At 39.6% G+C, this 17,523-nt stretch overlaps 2 protein-coding genes across 8 annotated transcripts in view; both read left to right on the top strand.

The window, feature by feature from the left end:
* Window positions 1-1,878, top strand: part of CRY1 (cryptochrome circadian regulator 1) — a 95,420-nt gene extending 93,542 nt beyond the window's left edge. Inside the window, exons 11-13 of the mRNA XM_030320447.1 lie at window positions 39-110; window positions 187-290; window positions 1,234-1,878. Of these exons, the coding sequence (XP_030176307.1) occupies window positions 39-110; window positions 187-290 (176 nt within the window). The 3' untranslated portion in view covers window positions 1,234-1,878. The remainder of the gene's footprint in view (window positions 1-38; window positions 111-186; window positions 291-1,233) is intronic.
* A 2,956-nt stretch (window positions 1,879-4,834) lies between these two features.
* MTERF2 (mitochondrial transcription termination factor 2) lies at window positions 4,835-14,032 on the top strand. 7 transcript variants are annotated; one of them, XM_030320454.1, is made up of 4 exons: window positions 4,835-5,443; window positions 6,547-6,660; window positions 7,324-7,443; window positions 12,609-14,032. In XM_030320454.1, exon 4 carries the CDS (start codon window positions 12,654-12,656, stop codon window positions 13,821-13,823), a length of 1,170 nt encoding a protein of 389 aa, XP_030176314.1. In that variant the 5' UTR covers window positions 4,835-5,443; window positions 6,547-6,660; window positions 7,324-7,443; window positions 12,609-12,653; the 3' UTR covers window positions 13,824-14,032. The 7 variants fall into 7 exon arrangements, with proteins under 7 accessions (XP_030176314.1, XP_030176310.1, XP_030176315.1 ...); XM_030320450.1 differs by having other exon boundaries at window positions 6,505-6,660; XM_030320455.1 differs by lacking the exon at window positions 6,547-6,660 and having other exon boundaries at window positions 7,347-7,443.
* The last annotated feature ends 3,491 nt before the right edge of the window (window positions 14,033-17,523 follow it).

Raw genomic sequence — 17,523 nt, 5'->3', positions numbered from 1 at the left:
AAATTTAAATAATTTTACTGTGTTTTAAATACTAACAGGTTGCTCTCAGGGGAGTGGTATTTTACATTATACTCATGGAGACAGTCAGCAAACTCACTTACTAAAGCAAGGTAAGAATGAAGCATTTGAGCATACTGTTCTTTTTACCTTTCCTATCGTAAACATACATTTTTTTAAACTATGTAGGAAGAAGCTCCATGGGCACTGGTCTCAGTGGTGGGAAACGTCCTAGTCAGGAAGAGGATACACAGAGTATTGGTCCTAAGGTCCAGCGACAGAGTGTTAATTAGGTAAATATTTTAAAGCCTTATTTCTTGCTTTAGTGGAGTGTGTAATCAACATAAATTAAGACGGTTTCCAAAATAGAACTAATCTCTTTTTTCAAACTAGAGAAACTGAGGCATTAACTTCTCAGTAATTGTTACAAAACCATTTAATTATTAGACAAGAGAAGTGCATCTGTACTGGACAGAGTGCTTCACTCAGTTTTGAAAGTGATCATCTTAATTGATGATCTTTAAATTTGAAAAACTTATGATGTTGTGTTCAAGTTTTTTTCTCAGAAAAAGACATTTTTTTCATTTTCTTACTATGTGACCATGAGTCTAAAACAACCAAAGTGACTTTTTATTGTAGTAGTATTAATATAATCCCTTTATGAACTTTTCCCCACATCTTTGCCTCTTAAATGTTATAAGTTTCTTTTATGTATTGTGATACTTCTGAAATCTAAATTCTTTCAGGGAATAGTTTAATTTTTTAAAAAAACTGGCCCTTTTTTAGAGTTATCCAAAAAGCCATGGCTATATTCAGTTGAATTGGATGTGGCATATTATTTTATCATTTAAATTTACATGAAAAATATCTATACAGTACATTTGCCAGTTTTTAAAGACTTTTGTTTCTTCAGTTATCTTAAACTGTGTGCTTTTTTAAAAATTATTGCTAACTATACTTACAGTAAGTATATAATTGAGTAACGTATATAATTATTGAATCAATGTGATTGATGTGCACTGGAAACTAATATATTGTATGTCAGTTATACTTCAGTAATAATATATATATATATAGACAGCAATAATAAAACATTTTAAATATTGCTGTTTTCTTAGTGCCAACCTAATTTAGATTGTAACTTTCTTGAAGATTAGTAAACACTCATCAATTTTTTTATCATTTAATTCCTTGAAATCAAACTTTACCCAGTTTCTTTTTCCCCTTAAATCACAGAAAACATTCAGGAAGAATACTGTTGCAGCTGAAATTGGTGGGGAGTTCAATACTTTTTTCAGTTAAATTATTTTAAAATGTCCTTCATTGATGGAAAGCAGTTACATTTTGAAATGCATTGTTTCTAATGACATTTCTGTAGTTTTAAACTTTTTAATGAATTTCACGTAGGATGAATGGTAATTTGTATATAAAGAACTTGATAAAAAATTTGCTTAATGTAAATAGAAATAGTCACAATTAGTATAGACCCATCAATATATTTTTGATAATTTTTCATGTATGGTAAAAGTTAAAGTGGCAAACTGATATCCTGATATAAAAATTAATGTTTTGAGTGTCAATGTGGGAAGATAGGAGGTTTTTAGACTTTCTTAAAAGACTTTGTTAAAATTTTAGGACAAAATTTTCTTGACATCATTGTTTGATCTAACTTTACACTCTTTGATAATAATGTTTTAGAAAATATGCGCCATCACAATTGGTAGTTACAGCCTCTGTTAACACAGACAATATGTTTTAAAGCTTCATGTATGCCTGTTTTGACGCAAATCTGTGGAAGTATCATGTGTTAAGTTCTCCTTGTCTCCCTTTGTTCATTTACAGCTAAGTGACTTTGTTATTAAAGTATATGCATATATGGAATCTTGTGTACTTGGTGGTCGTTGTTTTTTTCTTCTTTAAGTTTTTGTTTTAGTTAAGTGGGAGAGCATTGTTATATGAGATGTGATTACAAATTAGAGAGTCTATAAACCGCATGTAGCCATTCTGAATGAAGGAACAACTTCCAATATGTAGTAAAATAGTATTTTTCAAAATTATTCCAGATAAGATTACTATCTTCCAAATACTTTGTACTTTCAAAAATAGGTATCTGCAAGAAGGATTTAAAACCAAAGAGATTTTTTTCAGGTAATGGGGCTTGTAACTATGAGTTAGTCACTACAATTAATAATGTGGGCTCTGGAGTCAAAGGCCAGGCTCTGCAACTCATTAGCTTTGAGATCTTGAGCAAGTTATTAACCTTCTGTGCCTTCTTTTTTGTCTTTGAAATGGAGGGGAGAGTAGTATCTCCATCATACTACATATGAAATGCTCGTGACAGTGCCTGGCACGCGGTAGGGAGCTCACTTAAGTGTTAGCTGCAGGGCTGCTGTGCTGTGTAGCTCCCTGGATTGTGTAGGGCACAGTCTGCTTAGCTGTATGCTCTAGCTCTGGGTAGCCGTCATTATTTTCATTACTATTATTATCCCATTCCTGTCTCTTGTAGGCAAGTTTTTGTCTTTTGGAATTCCAATCTTTTATTTTTTTATTTTCCCAGTCTTCAGTTGTGATAGATGTTCAGTGAGATAATTGTATCAAAAAGTAAAGTAAGAGTCATTTGAATCCAAAATCCAGAAACAGTAACATTTTTATATGATGAGCATTTTAAAAAGTATCCTAGATAGTGGATTAATACTAATTGATAAGGTCCATTACTGAGAAAAGAAAAAAGTATGCCTTATCTTCTTTCACCACTGTTAATAAGGAGTGATATTTTCGCTGTTTTTCATGATACTTGTATATAACAAGCTACTCTTTAGACCGGATTGTACTGTACAGCACCAAGCAATTCATAGACCTAGGATTTACCATCACCATCCAGGGGAATAAAAGATTCCGTTTTAATGAGAATAAATATTTTAGTAAAAGAACATTGTTTCAGCATAGGCATTGATATTTTGTTTTAAACATAGGGCTATTTGGTTTTTAGGGGGTTTTTTGCAAAGCTTTTTCAGTTTGGTTTGAATTGTAAATAAAAAGAATCACTGAAAGGGAAAGACAGGTAGCAGTCGGTGTGTTCCAGTTGAGTAGATGTTTGAATGCAGTGGTTTCCCGTAACTAGAGGAGCTAGTGTTCTGAAAATCCTGCTTGTGGCTGAGGGATTTAAGGCCTTTTATTCATTCAAGAAATTATATCTTGAAATCTTATTACCAAACATGTTCTGTTCTAGCATCTTGGAAAAAATGAGTTGAGGAAACCAAGCTTTTGAAAGAACCTACGTAAAGTCTTTGTTTTTACATTCACTTGAAATAAATTAGTAACTTGGGATATAAAAGACCAGTAACAGTATTATTTCTAATGCATCTCTTAAGTACTAGAAACTTTAGGATCTCCCCACAACTTCAAACATGTTTGTAATTTTTGTATGTGTGTAATATGCATTATACTGGCTTCTTTCCTCCGTCTCTCCATCCAAGTGTTGTTGTTGTTGTTTTCCCTCCTGGTTGTATTGTCCTAGAAATTCACTAAATATTTGGAATGGAAAAAACTTCAGGTAGCATTTAGTTATTATTACAGTTGACAGAGCTGACTTGGTCAGTTTCAAGTTTTGATTTCAATGCACAGGGTAATAGGTATTACCATTTCTTACACAAGTCTGTGGAACCCTGGTACAAGCTAAGCTGCCAGCTCCCTAGTGTACATATCTGCTCCCTCCCTCCTGAGCAGTGACTGCAGCATGCAGTTGTAAGGCGCTTGAGTTTACTACATTCCTTGACTTCCTTCTCTTCTCTGTAACCTACTCCAATTCCTTTTCCTAAATGCAGTGAAACATTTTGTTTGGTCCGGACCCCAAATCCTTATATCGCAGGAACAAGTGTTCAATAAAGCCATGAGTAATAGGATTTTATTTAAGGGTAACTCAGGGGAAGAAAGGTTACTGGACAATCACTCCCTGACCTCATCATATGCATTAGCTACTCATTTAATTCTAGAATGTCCTGGAGACCAAAGATGATCCTGAGAGAAGGAGCTAGGATTCTTGTTGCTAGTCTGTGTAATTTAAGGTGCAGATGTTGGTCCCTCTCAAAAAGCCTGTTGAGCACAAAGTGAATATTAAGGGTAGACTCAAATTAGCATTTTCTGAGTTCCTATCATGTGCCAAATATTGTTCATAGGAAAATAAATTCTTAAGTATCCACAAGGAGTTCACGAGGCGAGAGGGCAGTCTGGAAGAATTACAGTGGTGTGAGTTCAGGCTGTTAAAACTGTGCACGGTGTGCACAGACCTCCAGCCTGGGAAAATCACAGCTTTCCTGACTCCAGCTCTACACAGGAGCATAGGACAACTAGGCAGGGTGGGGGCACCCTGTCTTTGGAAACATTTAACTGTACTTGGGATTAATCATGTTATCGGTTGTTAATGTCTTTGTCTTCCACTGTCCTACATGTAAACTCCCATCAGGACAGGGAATGTACTTTTAAAACCCCCTTTGTCTTGTCCACCGGTGTCTTCTCATTGCGGTTTCACATGCTTGGCACTTAATAGGCATACCATAAATATTTGTTGATTGATAGATAAATGTGAGAATAAATGGGATGGACACTGAGACTGGCTTTAAGGAGAAATTAGTTTATAAGGTGAGCATCACAGGTAATAATTAGAATGGAACTGGACAGTTTGTCGGAAAAAACAAGTGTTCAGGTGAAAGCAGCAGGAGAGAGGCTTTTAAAGACGAATCAGACAGTCGCTGACTACTGGGGGAGGGTGGGAGGGGGGTAGCAGAGAGACTAGATATGTTCCAAAGAGGTTTGGGGGTTGTTTTGTTTTGACTACATTTCTTTTATAAATTAGTTCTTTCCTATGGAATTATTTTGGGAATTCTAAATGGCTACTGCTTAAAGACACAGCGGCTTCTGAATTCTACATTTTTTCTTATGGGCTGGTGACATTCCTCAAGGGACAAAACGACCGGAACTCCCGTTTCCTAAATGCTGGTAAGGAAAGGGTGTGAAAACAGCCGCAGTAATTGCTGGCTCCTGGCTCTGTTCCCTGGAAAGCTGATTCCCACGCTGGCAGGCCTCCCCCGCGCAGCCCAGCTTTGCGTAGGGTCACGTAACCTGTGTCCTGCGCCCTGATTGGTTGCGTTGGGACTCCGGGGACATACGTCTGCGAGCTCACGTCTGGCGGGGGGGGGGGGGGGGGGGGGGGGAGGGCCCTCTCAGGTCTCCTGCTTCGTGATTGGCTGTGGATAGAGGGGCTGGTGGCCTGGGTGGCACTCCTGAGGGAAATTCGCCGGCTTCTTGGGACCCTGGTCTCGGGACCTTGATCCTGTTCCCAGGCCTGGGGAAGACGGCCCACCAAGGGAAACCTTCGCGGGGTGGGGGGGAGGGAGGAAGGACGGAGCCAGAGACCCGGGACCGACTGTGTCTTCAACGGAGCGGACAGGTGAGTCCCAACCCCTTCTCCGCCCCTGGGGTGAGCACCACCAGCATCGCAGGGGCCGACTGGCGGGGGCCGGGGGCTGGGGACCTTGGGCCGCGCACGGCGAAACCAGTCTCCTGTTCAGTCGCCCAACTCCGTCTGCCTGGCGGGGGTGGATGCCTCGGCGCCGTAGGTCAGAAGTTTCTCTGGAAACGCGCGGGCCCCACGAGATGGATGTGTGGCTGTGGATTATTGCCCAAGAGTCTTTTCCTTCGGTCCTCGTTTTTACCTATAAACACTGGGGTTAATTTGAAACTGTCAGCAGATCATACATGTTATAAAGGTAGAACTTAATTGAAATTACTGGTGTTGTAGAGGGGACTGTTAAGGATGAAAATTGTGCATTTCACTCCTCAGAAATGCTTCAGAATAGCCCACATTGTGACTTAACACCCATTTGCTAAGAGCATTATTACTGTGTAGGGCACAGGGAAAGAGCTGTACCCTAGAACCAAGTTGTTGGGTTTAAATCCAAGGCCTGCCCTTTGTTAGCTGAGCAACCCTGGGCAAGTTACTTTACCTGCATCTGTTTCTTCATCTTTAAAATGAGTTGTTGGGGCGCCTGGGTGGCTCAGTGGGTTGAGCGTCCGACTTTGGCTCAGGTCATGATCTCATAGTTCATGAGTTCGAGTCCCGCATCGGGCTCTGTGCTGACAGCTCGGAGTCTGGAGCCTGCTTCGCACTCTGTGTCTCCCTCTCTGTCTACCCCTGCCCCACTCGTGCTCTGTCTCTCTGTCTCTGTCTCTGTCTCTCAAAAATAAACATTAAAAAAAATTAAAATGGGTTGTTGTGATAACTTAATATTCTGAATACTCTGTAAGTAGTTTATGGTATTAGCCCAATTTAGTCTTCACAGTCACCCAGGATGTAGGGTCCCCGTTTTCCTGACACTCCCCACTGAGGCTCAGAAAGGTGACATGACTTCCTTAAGTCACAGCACAGCTAATGACCAGGAGTTAAGCCCATACAGATCACAGTTTACCCACCACATTAGGATGCCTCACCAACTTGGTTTGTTCATTTAGTTTCAGTTAACAAATACTGATTTTGTTCCCCTGTGGACCAAGTTCTTTGCTGGGTGCGAGAGACAGAGCAGAACGGCACACAGACCTTGCCCTCCCAGTGCTTGCGGAGAGTCTGTGGCTCTCTCCAGGTTCTCCAGTGCTGTTTGTGATCCCAAGGTATGAAGAAACATTTTAGCAGAAGAGCTAGTGTCTAGTGTAATGTCTAACAACACAGCATGAGCTTAAAAAAAAAGAAGATAAAAAGAAAAAAACTGGTTGAATGGGTGAAGAACTTAGAGGAGTTAGGGTCAAGAGCAGGGTGCTGTGGAAGAGCACATACAAAGGTCCACCTGCCCAGCCTCTTAGAGTCAGCAAATGCCAGTCTAGTGAAGTGTAGGGAAGCAATTCATTGGAACATGGTGATGACCAGTCTCTGCCCTCATGGAGGGTGACAGAAACAACACATGAACAGCTGCAACAATGACAGGTGGCACCAAGGAGCAGTCCTTGGTGCTGTGAGAGCCTATAATGAGGGCAGGAGGCTTCATCTGTTTATGAAAGTCAAGGAGGTCTAAGAAAGTGACAGACCTAGGGGTTAGACAGGGGTACTTTGGGCATGGGGAATAGCTCTCAGTCTTCAGAGACCCTGTGGTGTGAACGTGTAGAGCACCAGAGACTGAAAAGAACTGGTGGATTTTTTTTTTTTGGCTGGGGGGGGGGGGGGGAGGTGGTTGGGGAAGGTGCAGGCACAGATTCAGGTGGTAACAGAGACCAGACAGAGAGGCCTTTTAGGCCATGGTATAAGGCATTTTTATTTTGTTTTATGTCTTTATCCTAAAGTGCCACTGAAAAGTTTATTGCAGGGACATGACAAGATCACATTTTGAGAAGTTGGAGAGAAGCTCAAGTGATTAACTGAAGCCCTGGATGAAAACAGGATCTCTAAGGAGAATCTGTAAGGTAAGAAGGGGAGAGGGTCTAAATCAAGTCTTGAAGATGGGCCTGCGAAGGAGACAGATAAAGGGAAGTCAGAGTGGAGGAAGGAAGGGGGAGAACTGGGAGGATGGGGAGTCCTGGAAATCAGGTGAGAGAATATTTCGTGGAGAAAGTGGTCAACTGTGCTGAAAGCTGCAGAGGTCAAAAGAGAGAGGAACTAAAAGTGCTCATTGGCTCTAATCACATGGAAATTGTCTTTATTGGGATCTATGTAGGGAGGAGGGGAGGAAATGGAGAGAAAAGAAAGATCTGTGAGAATTAACTGAGAGTAAGAGAAAATAGGGTTTTAGGTGGAGTGGCAGTGAGAAGAGACTTTGAATTGAAGGGTGGGAGCCCCAGAGAGGAGGACAACTGAAAGAGTGATTTTACAAGGAAGAAAGGGTCTGGATGTCTCAGGCCGGACAGGTTGGGATCAGTACAGGGCAGGGATTACCCTGGATACTGAAGGGTATACTTGTAGCGGAGGGGAGATACCAGAAGATTTAAGTTTGGTGTGATGAGTTGCTCTCCTTTCTTTGCACATATTAGAGGCAAGAGCATTGGTTGAGAGTAGAATAGGGGTTAAGGGAAGCTAGAGGTCCAAGCTGAGGAGATTTGACATCCTCGGTGGGGGATGTGCAAGAGTGAGTTGCCCCAGAGATTGTTTTAGAATGGTCTGGCAGAGGGGGCCAAGTATGCAGCAAAGAAATTAGCCTCCTGGCTTATTCAGGGAATTGCAAAATAATAGGGAATTGAGGATGGAAGCTAGGTAGAATGAAAAGCTGCATTTTTTTTTTTAATGCTTATTTATTTGGGGAGAGAGAGCATGAACTGGGGAGGGACAGAGAGGAAGAGAGAGGGTCCCAAGCAGGCTCCACACTGTCAGTGCAGAGCCCAACTTGGGACTCGATCTCCTAAACTGTGAGATCATGATTTGAGCCAAAAGCAAGAGTTGGATGCTTAACCAACTGAGCCACCCAGGCGCCCCAAAGCTACATTTAATGTATAGTAAAGGAGGCCTCACAAATCATGGGGAAGGAAAGGACTGTTCAAAAACAGTGCTTGGAGATAGCCAAACTGTTGATAATCTGTTTAGACTTGCCGCTCATAACAGAAATTTCAAGTGAATTAAAGGAGCTCTTTTTTAAATCAAACAAAAATATAGAAGGACATATGGGTGAATTTTTGTCATCATGTAGTGCATAAAGCAGTAGGAATCATCAAGGGAAACTTCCATGACCCTTCGACCACTTAAAATTAACCACTTTGTTCTGACACATGCTATATTATGTATGAACCTTGAAGACATTATGCTAAGTGACACAAGCCAGATGCAATGGGACAAATATTGTAAGACTCCACTAATATGAAGTACCAAGGATAGGCAAATTCCTAGAGACCAAAAGTAGAATAGAAGTTACAAGGGGGCTGAGAGGAGGAAGGAGTGGGGAATTACTGTTTTATGGGAATAGAGTTTGTGTTTGGGGTGATGAGAAAGTTCTGGAAATCATGGTAGTGGTTGTACAACATTGTGGATTTACTTCATGCCACTGAATTGTATACTTAAAAATGGTAAGAATGGGGGGTGCCTGGGTGACTCTGTCCATTGAGTGTCCGACTCTTGATTTTGGTTCAGGTAATGATTCCAGGGTCATGGGATCGAGCCCTGCGTCGAGCTCCATGCTGAGCATCAAGCCTGTGGATTCTCTCTCTCTCTTCCTTTGCTCCTTCCCTGCTTGCGCACACTCTTTCTCTCTGAACAAATAAGTAAATAAAATTTTTTAAAAGGTTAAATGAGAAAAATTTATATCTTAGCACAATAAAAAAAAAGTAACCATTTTGGTATGCTGGAATGTACCTTCAACAACTAAAAGTGAACTGGAGAAAACCTTTCCAAAAACAAGAGGATTATTTTTTTAATATATGAAGAGTTTATGTAAGTCAATTTTTAAAAAGCAGAAAGATTGCTATTTAAAAAGGCCGGAATAGGGGCATCTGGGTGAGTCAGTCAGTTAAGGGTCCAACTTCGGCTTCGGTCATGATTTCTCAGTTCACCAGTTCAAGCCCCATGTCCGGCTCTGTGCTGACAGCTCAGAGCCTGGAGCCTGTTTCAGATTCTGTGTCTGTGTCTCTCTCTTTCTCTCTCTCTCTCTCTTTCAAAAAGAAACAAACATTAAAAAAAATTTTTTTTTAAAGGCAGGAATAGCTAATTCACTAAAGGAAATAGATGGTCAAAATAATTCATTAAGCTCTGCCTCATTAATACAAGAAAACAAAGTTAAATTAGTGTTGTGTTCATTTTTTACAAAATAGAATTAAAACTAATGAGAAAATCGGTCATACTGCTTGTGACAAGGTCATCTGACATTTGTTCTGGATTATAAAGTAACAACCTAGCTTTTCAAATGTTCACATACTCCTCTTCAATAATTCCATTCCTAGGAATTCATTCTAAAAGAAAATAATAGCATACTTGATGTTGCAGAATGAATCACAAAATTATATCTATCCCATATGTCATGTGCTCATTTTAAATGTTTAGAGTGTTTTTGATGCCAAGTTTAGATACTTAGAGTGGATAAAAAAAAAAAGAATAAATAAACTGTGTATATATAAATGTGTGTTAATTACAGAGGATTCACAACATTTGTGCTTTTCACTTTTCTTCGTCAACTGTGTTTGCTCATCAGAGAGAAAGAAAGAGCAAGACAGGCAGCTTTAATTATGAGACAACCCACCTGAGCACATGATAGTTCACCCTGGAGTAAGCAGGAAATGTGAGACGGCCTGCTTTACCCTCAGCCTCATTGGGCAGGAGCATCTTGGCTGTGGTCAATGTGGTGCTAGTGTTTAGTCTGTCATTTTGTGTAATGTGACCCCCACACTAAGCCAACTATTTCATCTGGTGCTTAGCCAAACACTGGGATCTGCTCCAGTGTTTGAGGAACCCCTTGCTGGACTGGACTTCCCTAGAAGACTATGTTGGTATTTAATGTGGTGTCGGTTTAAGACATTTTCAAGAAAAATTCTGAGTCTTCACAATTTCAAATTGTAGGCTGAGCTTACGCCCTAATTCTCATATACCAGGTAACCCTGCTTGTATGTAGTTCAAAATTATAATAAAGGGTGCAAGAATCAGAAAAAACAAAACAGACATGTATGTCAGATATGAACAGTTGTCTATAGGTGGTAGAGTTGTGACTTTTTCCACTTCCTTATTCTTTTCAGAGTTGGGCAGATCCTCTGAAGTGAGAACGTATTGCTTTTATAAACTGTCACTTGGGACGACCGAAGCATTTAAAATAGTTTTCACAATTTTCACTTACTCTTTGTAAATAATGTACTTCTGTCTAAAATATAATTTAAACTCCTATTACTACAAGAATTTTAGCTCCAGATATTTCCTGGTAATGGCTACTATTTATTGAGTACTTACTGTGTACCAGGCTTTGTGCATAGTCCTGGACATGCATTTGAACCCTCACGATATTCCTGTAAAGTTTATGTCAAGTTAAAGTTGTCTCCATTTTACAGATGATCCTGAGGAGTAGTAGTACATTTACTATATTGTGGTAGTATTTAACATTTACTGTGAGACACTGTTCTAGTCACTACTTGTTTACATACTTAATCTGAGGCTAAGTAACTTTCCCAAGATGACCCCATAAATTAGAACCAGGACTGAACATGGGCATCTTGGCCACGGAGTCCATGCTCCTTCCAGCATGTGGTACAGATGTGAGGCCCAAGATTGTGGAGTGTGGGGCTCCATGTGCCCATTATTATGCAGTATCTCCCTCTTCCTTCCTGTTAAAATCCATGGTCCTCTTAGAAATTTTATAAAATAGCCTAATATTTATATCTTGGCTCTTTAGGAATCATCTAAAGGAAACCAGTATTAGGAATTACATTAAAAAGAAAAAAAAAACTGGTTGAACCACTCGAAGTAAAACAGAAACTACGCCTACAGTTATTTTAGACACCATGGACACTAACAATGAGCTATTATTACAAATGGTAAACCAAAATGAGAACATTGTTACTTGTTATTTTTCCTTAGAGAATAGTGATTTATTTGCATTAGTTGGGACAGGCTTGAAAGTGAAAAGTCCTTGGCATATGTGGCAATGGCATTATTAAATAGTTTCACAACTATCCAGGATTGGATTATGGCTTTTTTCAACTTTCCTTCAAACCTACAAATAATAAGGAAGGCTGTTAACTAGCTAAATAGTTCAGCACTACATGCTTTTATGCCAAGGATGTGACACTTAACCACTCTCACGTGCTGAAAGTTCAAACAGTAAACTAGGCATGTTTTAATTACCAGAGAATAACAAGAAAATAGCACGGAAGTCGATAATGCAGGAAGCACAGTGTAGCCATCTCTAGGTACGTAAAGCTGTCAAGTGGGGGCAGCTGATTAGACTATTGTGCAAGTATGGACCCCGTTCCACTTAGTGTGACTGCCCACTGCTCCACTGGGGCAGTCACAGCGTTTCTCATTTTGCCTAGCTAAGATTTACCTTAATTTTAGGTTTATGAAAAGGATTTTCACATAATTCTGACGAAACAAGCTTACACTTATTATTTTCAATAAAATGACTTTGGGTAATAATTATTTAGCAAAAGTATTTACTCTAAAATATAAAATTAGAGATGACTCCCCCCCATAAGTATTTGCTTCAGCTAAACATAAACTTGAAAATGTAAAATGTTAAAAAAAAAAAAAAACCCAAAAGCTGTGTGTGTGTGTGTGTGTGTGTGTGTGTATTAGTAAAATATGTCTCCTAAAGAAAAACATAACGAGTTGTAGAAAAGGGAATTTGTATCAGAATGACATTTGAGGTCTTTGAATCTTTGAACTGTTTGTGGCCTTACTACTGATCTGTAAAATGGAAACTACTTCATAAGGTTGTGGCAAAGCTCACACAATGTTTATAGTGTAGAAGATGTCTAAGTTGTGATGAGGTATGTTAGTTACTTTATACATTTAAGAGGAAATATGTAATATTCCACAAAAAGTTTGAAGCCAACTTTGGCAAAATTCAGTTTTCCTGTCTAATTTACATCCATGTTATTTCTGTGCTTACTACTGACAGCCCAAATTTGTGCTCCATATGTTAAAACCTGCATTTTCTTTCTTACAGGTGCAATAAATACCTTCTGAGTCCCAGGACGGTGGCAATTAGCCAATGGTTGCAGGCATGTTGTGGAAGTTGCTGATAAGATCCCAGCCCTGCAGGCTGTGTTCTTTCAGAAAGATGCTATCGGCTCCAAAATACAGACCCTTTCTAGCGTGCTTCACCTATACAAATGATCATCAGTCAAACAAAGAAAATAAAAGAACAGTGGAAAAGCTCTATAAATTTTCAGTCGACATCAGGAAAATTCGCAGACTAAAAGGATGGGTACTTTTTGAGGATGAAACCTATGTTGAAGAAATCGCAAATGTTTTACAACAACTAGGTGCTAACGAAACCGCTGTAGCCAGTATTTTGGAACGCTGCCCAGAAGCAATTGTCTGCAGTCCAACGGCTGTTAACACCCAGAGAGAACTCTGGCAGTTGGTCTGCAAAAACGAGCAAGAGTTAGTCAAGTTAATAGAACAGTTTCCAGAATCTTTCTTTACTGTTACAGACCAGGAAACTCAGAAGCTGAACATTCAGTTCTTTCAAGAGTTGGGACTCAAAAATGTGGTCATTAGCAGGTTTTTGACAACTGCATCTAATATTTTTCATAATCCTATTGAGAAAAATAAGCAAATGATAAGTATTCTCCAAGAGAGTTACCTAAATTTAGGTGGCTCCGAGGCCAACGTGAAAGTTTGGTTACTGAAATTATTAAGCCAAAACCCATTTATTTTGCTGAATTCTTCTGCAGCTATAAAGGAAACACTAGAATTTCTCCAGGAGCAAGGTTTCACAAACTTTGATATTCTCCAGCTTCTCTCCAAACTCAAAGGATTTCTTTTTCACCTTTGCCCCAGAAGTATACAGAACAGCATTTCCTTCTCTAAAAGTGTTTTTAAATGCACAGATCATGACCTGAAGCAATTAGTTTTGAAATGTCCTGCCATTTTATATTATTCTGTTCCAGTTTTGGAAGAGAGAATTCAGGGATTATTGAAAGAAGGAACTTCCATAGCTCAGATAAAAGAGACGCCAATGGTTCTTGAATTAACACCGCAGATAGTACAGTACAGGATAAAGAAACTGAATTCCCTAGGCTACAGAATAAAGGATGGACATCTGGTAAATCTAAGTGGAACAAAAAGAGAATTTGAGGCTAACTTCGGCAAAATTCAGGCCAAAAAAGGAAGGCCATTGTTTAACCCTGTGGCACCATTAAACATTGAAGAGTAACTTGCAGACTGCGGCTGCTTTCTAGTATTGCAGAGTGAAGCTGAGTAGCAAGGACTGGAGTCAGTTTGTAGGCACTAGTAATTTTAAGAAACTGCTTAGCTTCTGAGTTGTCTTAAGTTACATCTGAGTAGATAATCTCTGACTCATTTGCTATATCTTAAGATATAAACTGCATTTATTTTAAATAAAGTTGGTAATTTTGACTTTGAGCTATTTCAAAAACTCCTATACTAGTAAATGGCACATCAGAGTGATACTTTGTGAGTGAATCATTTCTAAGATACTGACAAGTACACTCCCTTAATTCAAAGTATGGATATATTTTTATTTAAATAGCACATTTCATCTGGAACACAGACTCTGTCTTCTTCCTCACCACCAGCTCTGAAACATCGCTCTAATGTGGTCTGAATTCTATAGATTAGTGTTAAGTGAAACAATAAGCAAACTTCGAATACATTTTTTTTAAGAGCAAGCTGATTTCATCTCTTGGTTGGGATAAGCAAGTGCCTTTGAGAACAAAGTATTTCTCATCCAAAAAGAATACAGCTTATTTGTGTGGTGAGCTTAAAACTGACCATCTCAGAGAACTCTTACGTGCATTACTTTCCCCGTTTTACAGACGAGGAAATAAGCTTAGAGCAGCCTGCCTGCCAAGTGACAGGGCCCAGATGTACTATGATCTGACTTCTGTTCAAACCTATGAACAGAAAAAGGATTGCTTAGGAGTTGGCATAAGAAAAGTCATGCCCTTACCTGACATGCCAAAGGAGTGCTAACAACAAATTTAGGGATTTTTATGAAAATTGTAAAATTCCTTAAACGTGAAATGATCTAACTTACATACATTTGAAGTAAGCAACTTTTTAGAAAACTCTGAAAATCCAGGTCTGGCTCTTTGAAAGGGAAAGTGTGTGACGGTTGGTACTGATTTTAGTTAGTATTCCAAGTTTCTCTTTCTAAATCTTGTTCCAAGATATACATTACCCAGATAAAGACTGGCTCACGTTCATCTGTGGAGCTTGAACTCTGTAACAAATAGACAACCAGTTGACTCTGACATTCAAACATCTATGTGCTATGTGTGCATGGCCTTAAGTAATGAAAAACCTATAAAAAATACAGGCCATGTTTTTATTCATTCAGCAAATGCAAGTAACCCTTACCATCCAAATCTGTTTGGTTCCTTAGGATAGTGAAAGACATTTCTATGCAGCATCTACTAAGAGCCAGGCATGCTGTGCTTTAGAATCCTTCAAGTTGAGTACCACTATTTACTGTTCTATAGATGTGATGCAGGCAGAGAAAGGGTTAAGTCACCTACCCGAAGGTTCAAGAAAAAGAATGGCAGCCAATAAAAGCCGCGCCAGGATTGAGTGCCAGATAAGAAGAGCATTGCAATGCCATCTAAGGAACAGGATCTCACTAAGAGTGATGGGAAACCATTGGAAAGAGTTTAGTTTGGTTCTTGTCCTGACAAAATTATCAATGGTAAGCTTTATCTTTTATTCTCAAAAGTGTCCTAGTTTTGATTATATATTATATGGTTGCCTTAGTAGTTCTATTGTATTTTGAGATACCTACTAGATATCTGAGATGTCAAACAGGCAAATGGCAGTTGGAACTGTGAGAAGTCAGGACCAGAGATAAATACTCTGGGGTCATTTGAGTATCTATGGTATTTAAAGCTACAACTCTAAATGAGGTTGCCCAGAGATACAGATTTATAGTACTGGCTGGTTGTGCCTGGAATGGCACAAAGAAGTCTGCCAAGGACAGAGGGCAAGGTTAATAATACCGAGTGCCATGGAGCGGTTAACTAAGATACAGATTTTAAGTGGCCATGGATTTGGCAAAAAAGGAAATCACTGGTTGGCCCTAACAAGTGTGACTGGTGCATTGAGAAAGGAAGGCAACCAGAGTGGGTTGAGAGAATAGGAAAGGAGTAAGAGGCAGGGACTATATGAAGTTTTTCAACAAATGCTGCTGCAAAAGGAAGCAGGAAAATGGAAGTTGTAAGATGAGGCATAATTTTCTTTCAAGAAACCAAATATCAGAACATGCTGATGGATATGACCCAGGAGAGAGATGGAAGAGAGATGGAAAAGCTGCAGGATTAATATCCTTCAGGAAGTGAAAGTGGAGTGAGTGGATCTGAGCAGAGATCATAGTCCTGGTCCACATGGGAACAGATGTAGGCAGGTTGATGGAGGGGGTAGTGTGAGAGGAGAGGTGCTGTCAGGTTGCCTCTTTTTTACAGAGGGCAGTAGAACCGGTGGGAAGTACTGCAAAAGGGCTGGAAAGACAAGGTGTGAAATGGTTATCTTGAGGAGTAAGAAAATGAACATACAAGAAGGTCTGTAAGAAAGTTTGGCAGAGTTCAGTGGCCATTAATTTTAAAAAAGCCTAGTCAGTACATCAGCAAAATTTAGGTGCTCGGGTCCAGGCATGGAAAACCAGAGGCAGTTACAGTTACAAAAATATATTTGTAGCTTACTCTGACTTGACAAGATTCATTTTTTTTAATAACTTTGAGAAAGCAGGAGAGACGGGCAGAGAGAGAATCTTCAGCAGGCTCCACGCTCAGCAAGGAGCCTGACGTTGGGCTCAATCCCATGACCACGGGATCATGACCTAAGTCAAAGTCCAGAGTCAACACTCAACCAACTGAGGCACGCAGGCGCCCCTGACAAGATTAATTTTTTTAGAAATCCATATTGACGGCAAAACCTCCAGTACACAGACTTTATTTTCCCTTAGACCAAATCCTGTTCGATTAGTTTTAGCCCTTGGACCTTTCTGCCTTTTTCCATAATTGCATTCTTATTCAGCTCTTCCTATGAATAAAATTTAAAATATTCAAAATCAACCATATAGCAAGGAGAGACATCCTTACATAGACACTAGAGTCAAGTTTTATTTCTTCTGTGAAAAAAGGTTCTAATAACAAAATTCTTTCCTTTGAACGGTTTATAATTACACTAAATTCACTTCTGTGACAAAATGTAATTAGCTGCCAAAATAAATAGGATTATAAGACTCCTAGGGAACTCACGTTAGCCTGGTAAATCAAGTGTCTATAGTCAGCACTGAATGCCAACAGCAGAATGAAGGACTAGTTACTGAGTAGCCCCATTTCTGTTTCTGGACATAAGCTGGAGAAATTGTGACTTACATGAATTCAAAAGTGATAATGGGAAATTTCAACCAACACTGAAAGCCTGTCTCATATTTGTAAATAAGAGCTACTTCTCCCATACTGATTAAATCTGAGAATGTATGGCCAGCACCGGGCCATAAGTAGATACCCAGTAATCAATTTTCTACCTTCCTCTAACTGGTTCCCAACTCTCCGAGTCTCTTCTGTCCAGGGAGGGGTCTAAGTTGGTTCCACAGTTACTTAGGACAGAGTGAAGTGCTCCCTACTTCTAGATCAGGTCCCAAATTGTAGAGAGCACAGGGATCCCATGTAGAGGCTGTTCAACTGCAGTCCCAGGCCCCACGCTGCAGAGACTCCGAAAGTTGGGGTCACACCTAGAAATCTGCATTTTTAGTCTTCAACACAGTCGTCTAAGAGATATTTGTATTTCATTGTATTAGTATCAAAACACACAGAGACGCTTTGTCATGTTTGTGCATTAGTATCAAACATTAAAAACAGGCTACAGTACTTTCTGCCATGTAACTAAAAATTTTAAGA

Source organism: Lynx canadensis, chromosome B4 (assembly GCF_007474595.2).
Source record: "Lynx canadensis isolate LIC74 chromosome B4, mLynCan4.pri.v2, whole genome shotgun sequence".
NCBI lineage: Eukaryota > Metazoa > Chordata > Mammalia > Carnivora > Felidae > Lynx > Lynx canadensis.
Note: the sequence above shows the minus strand (reverse complement) of the source record. Positions and strands in the feature narration are given on the sequence as shown.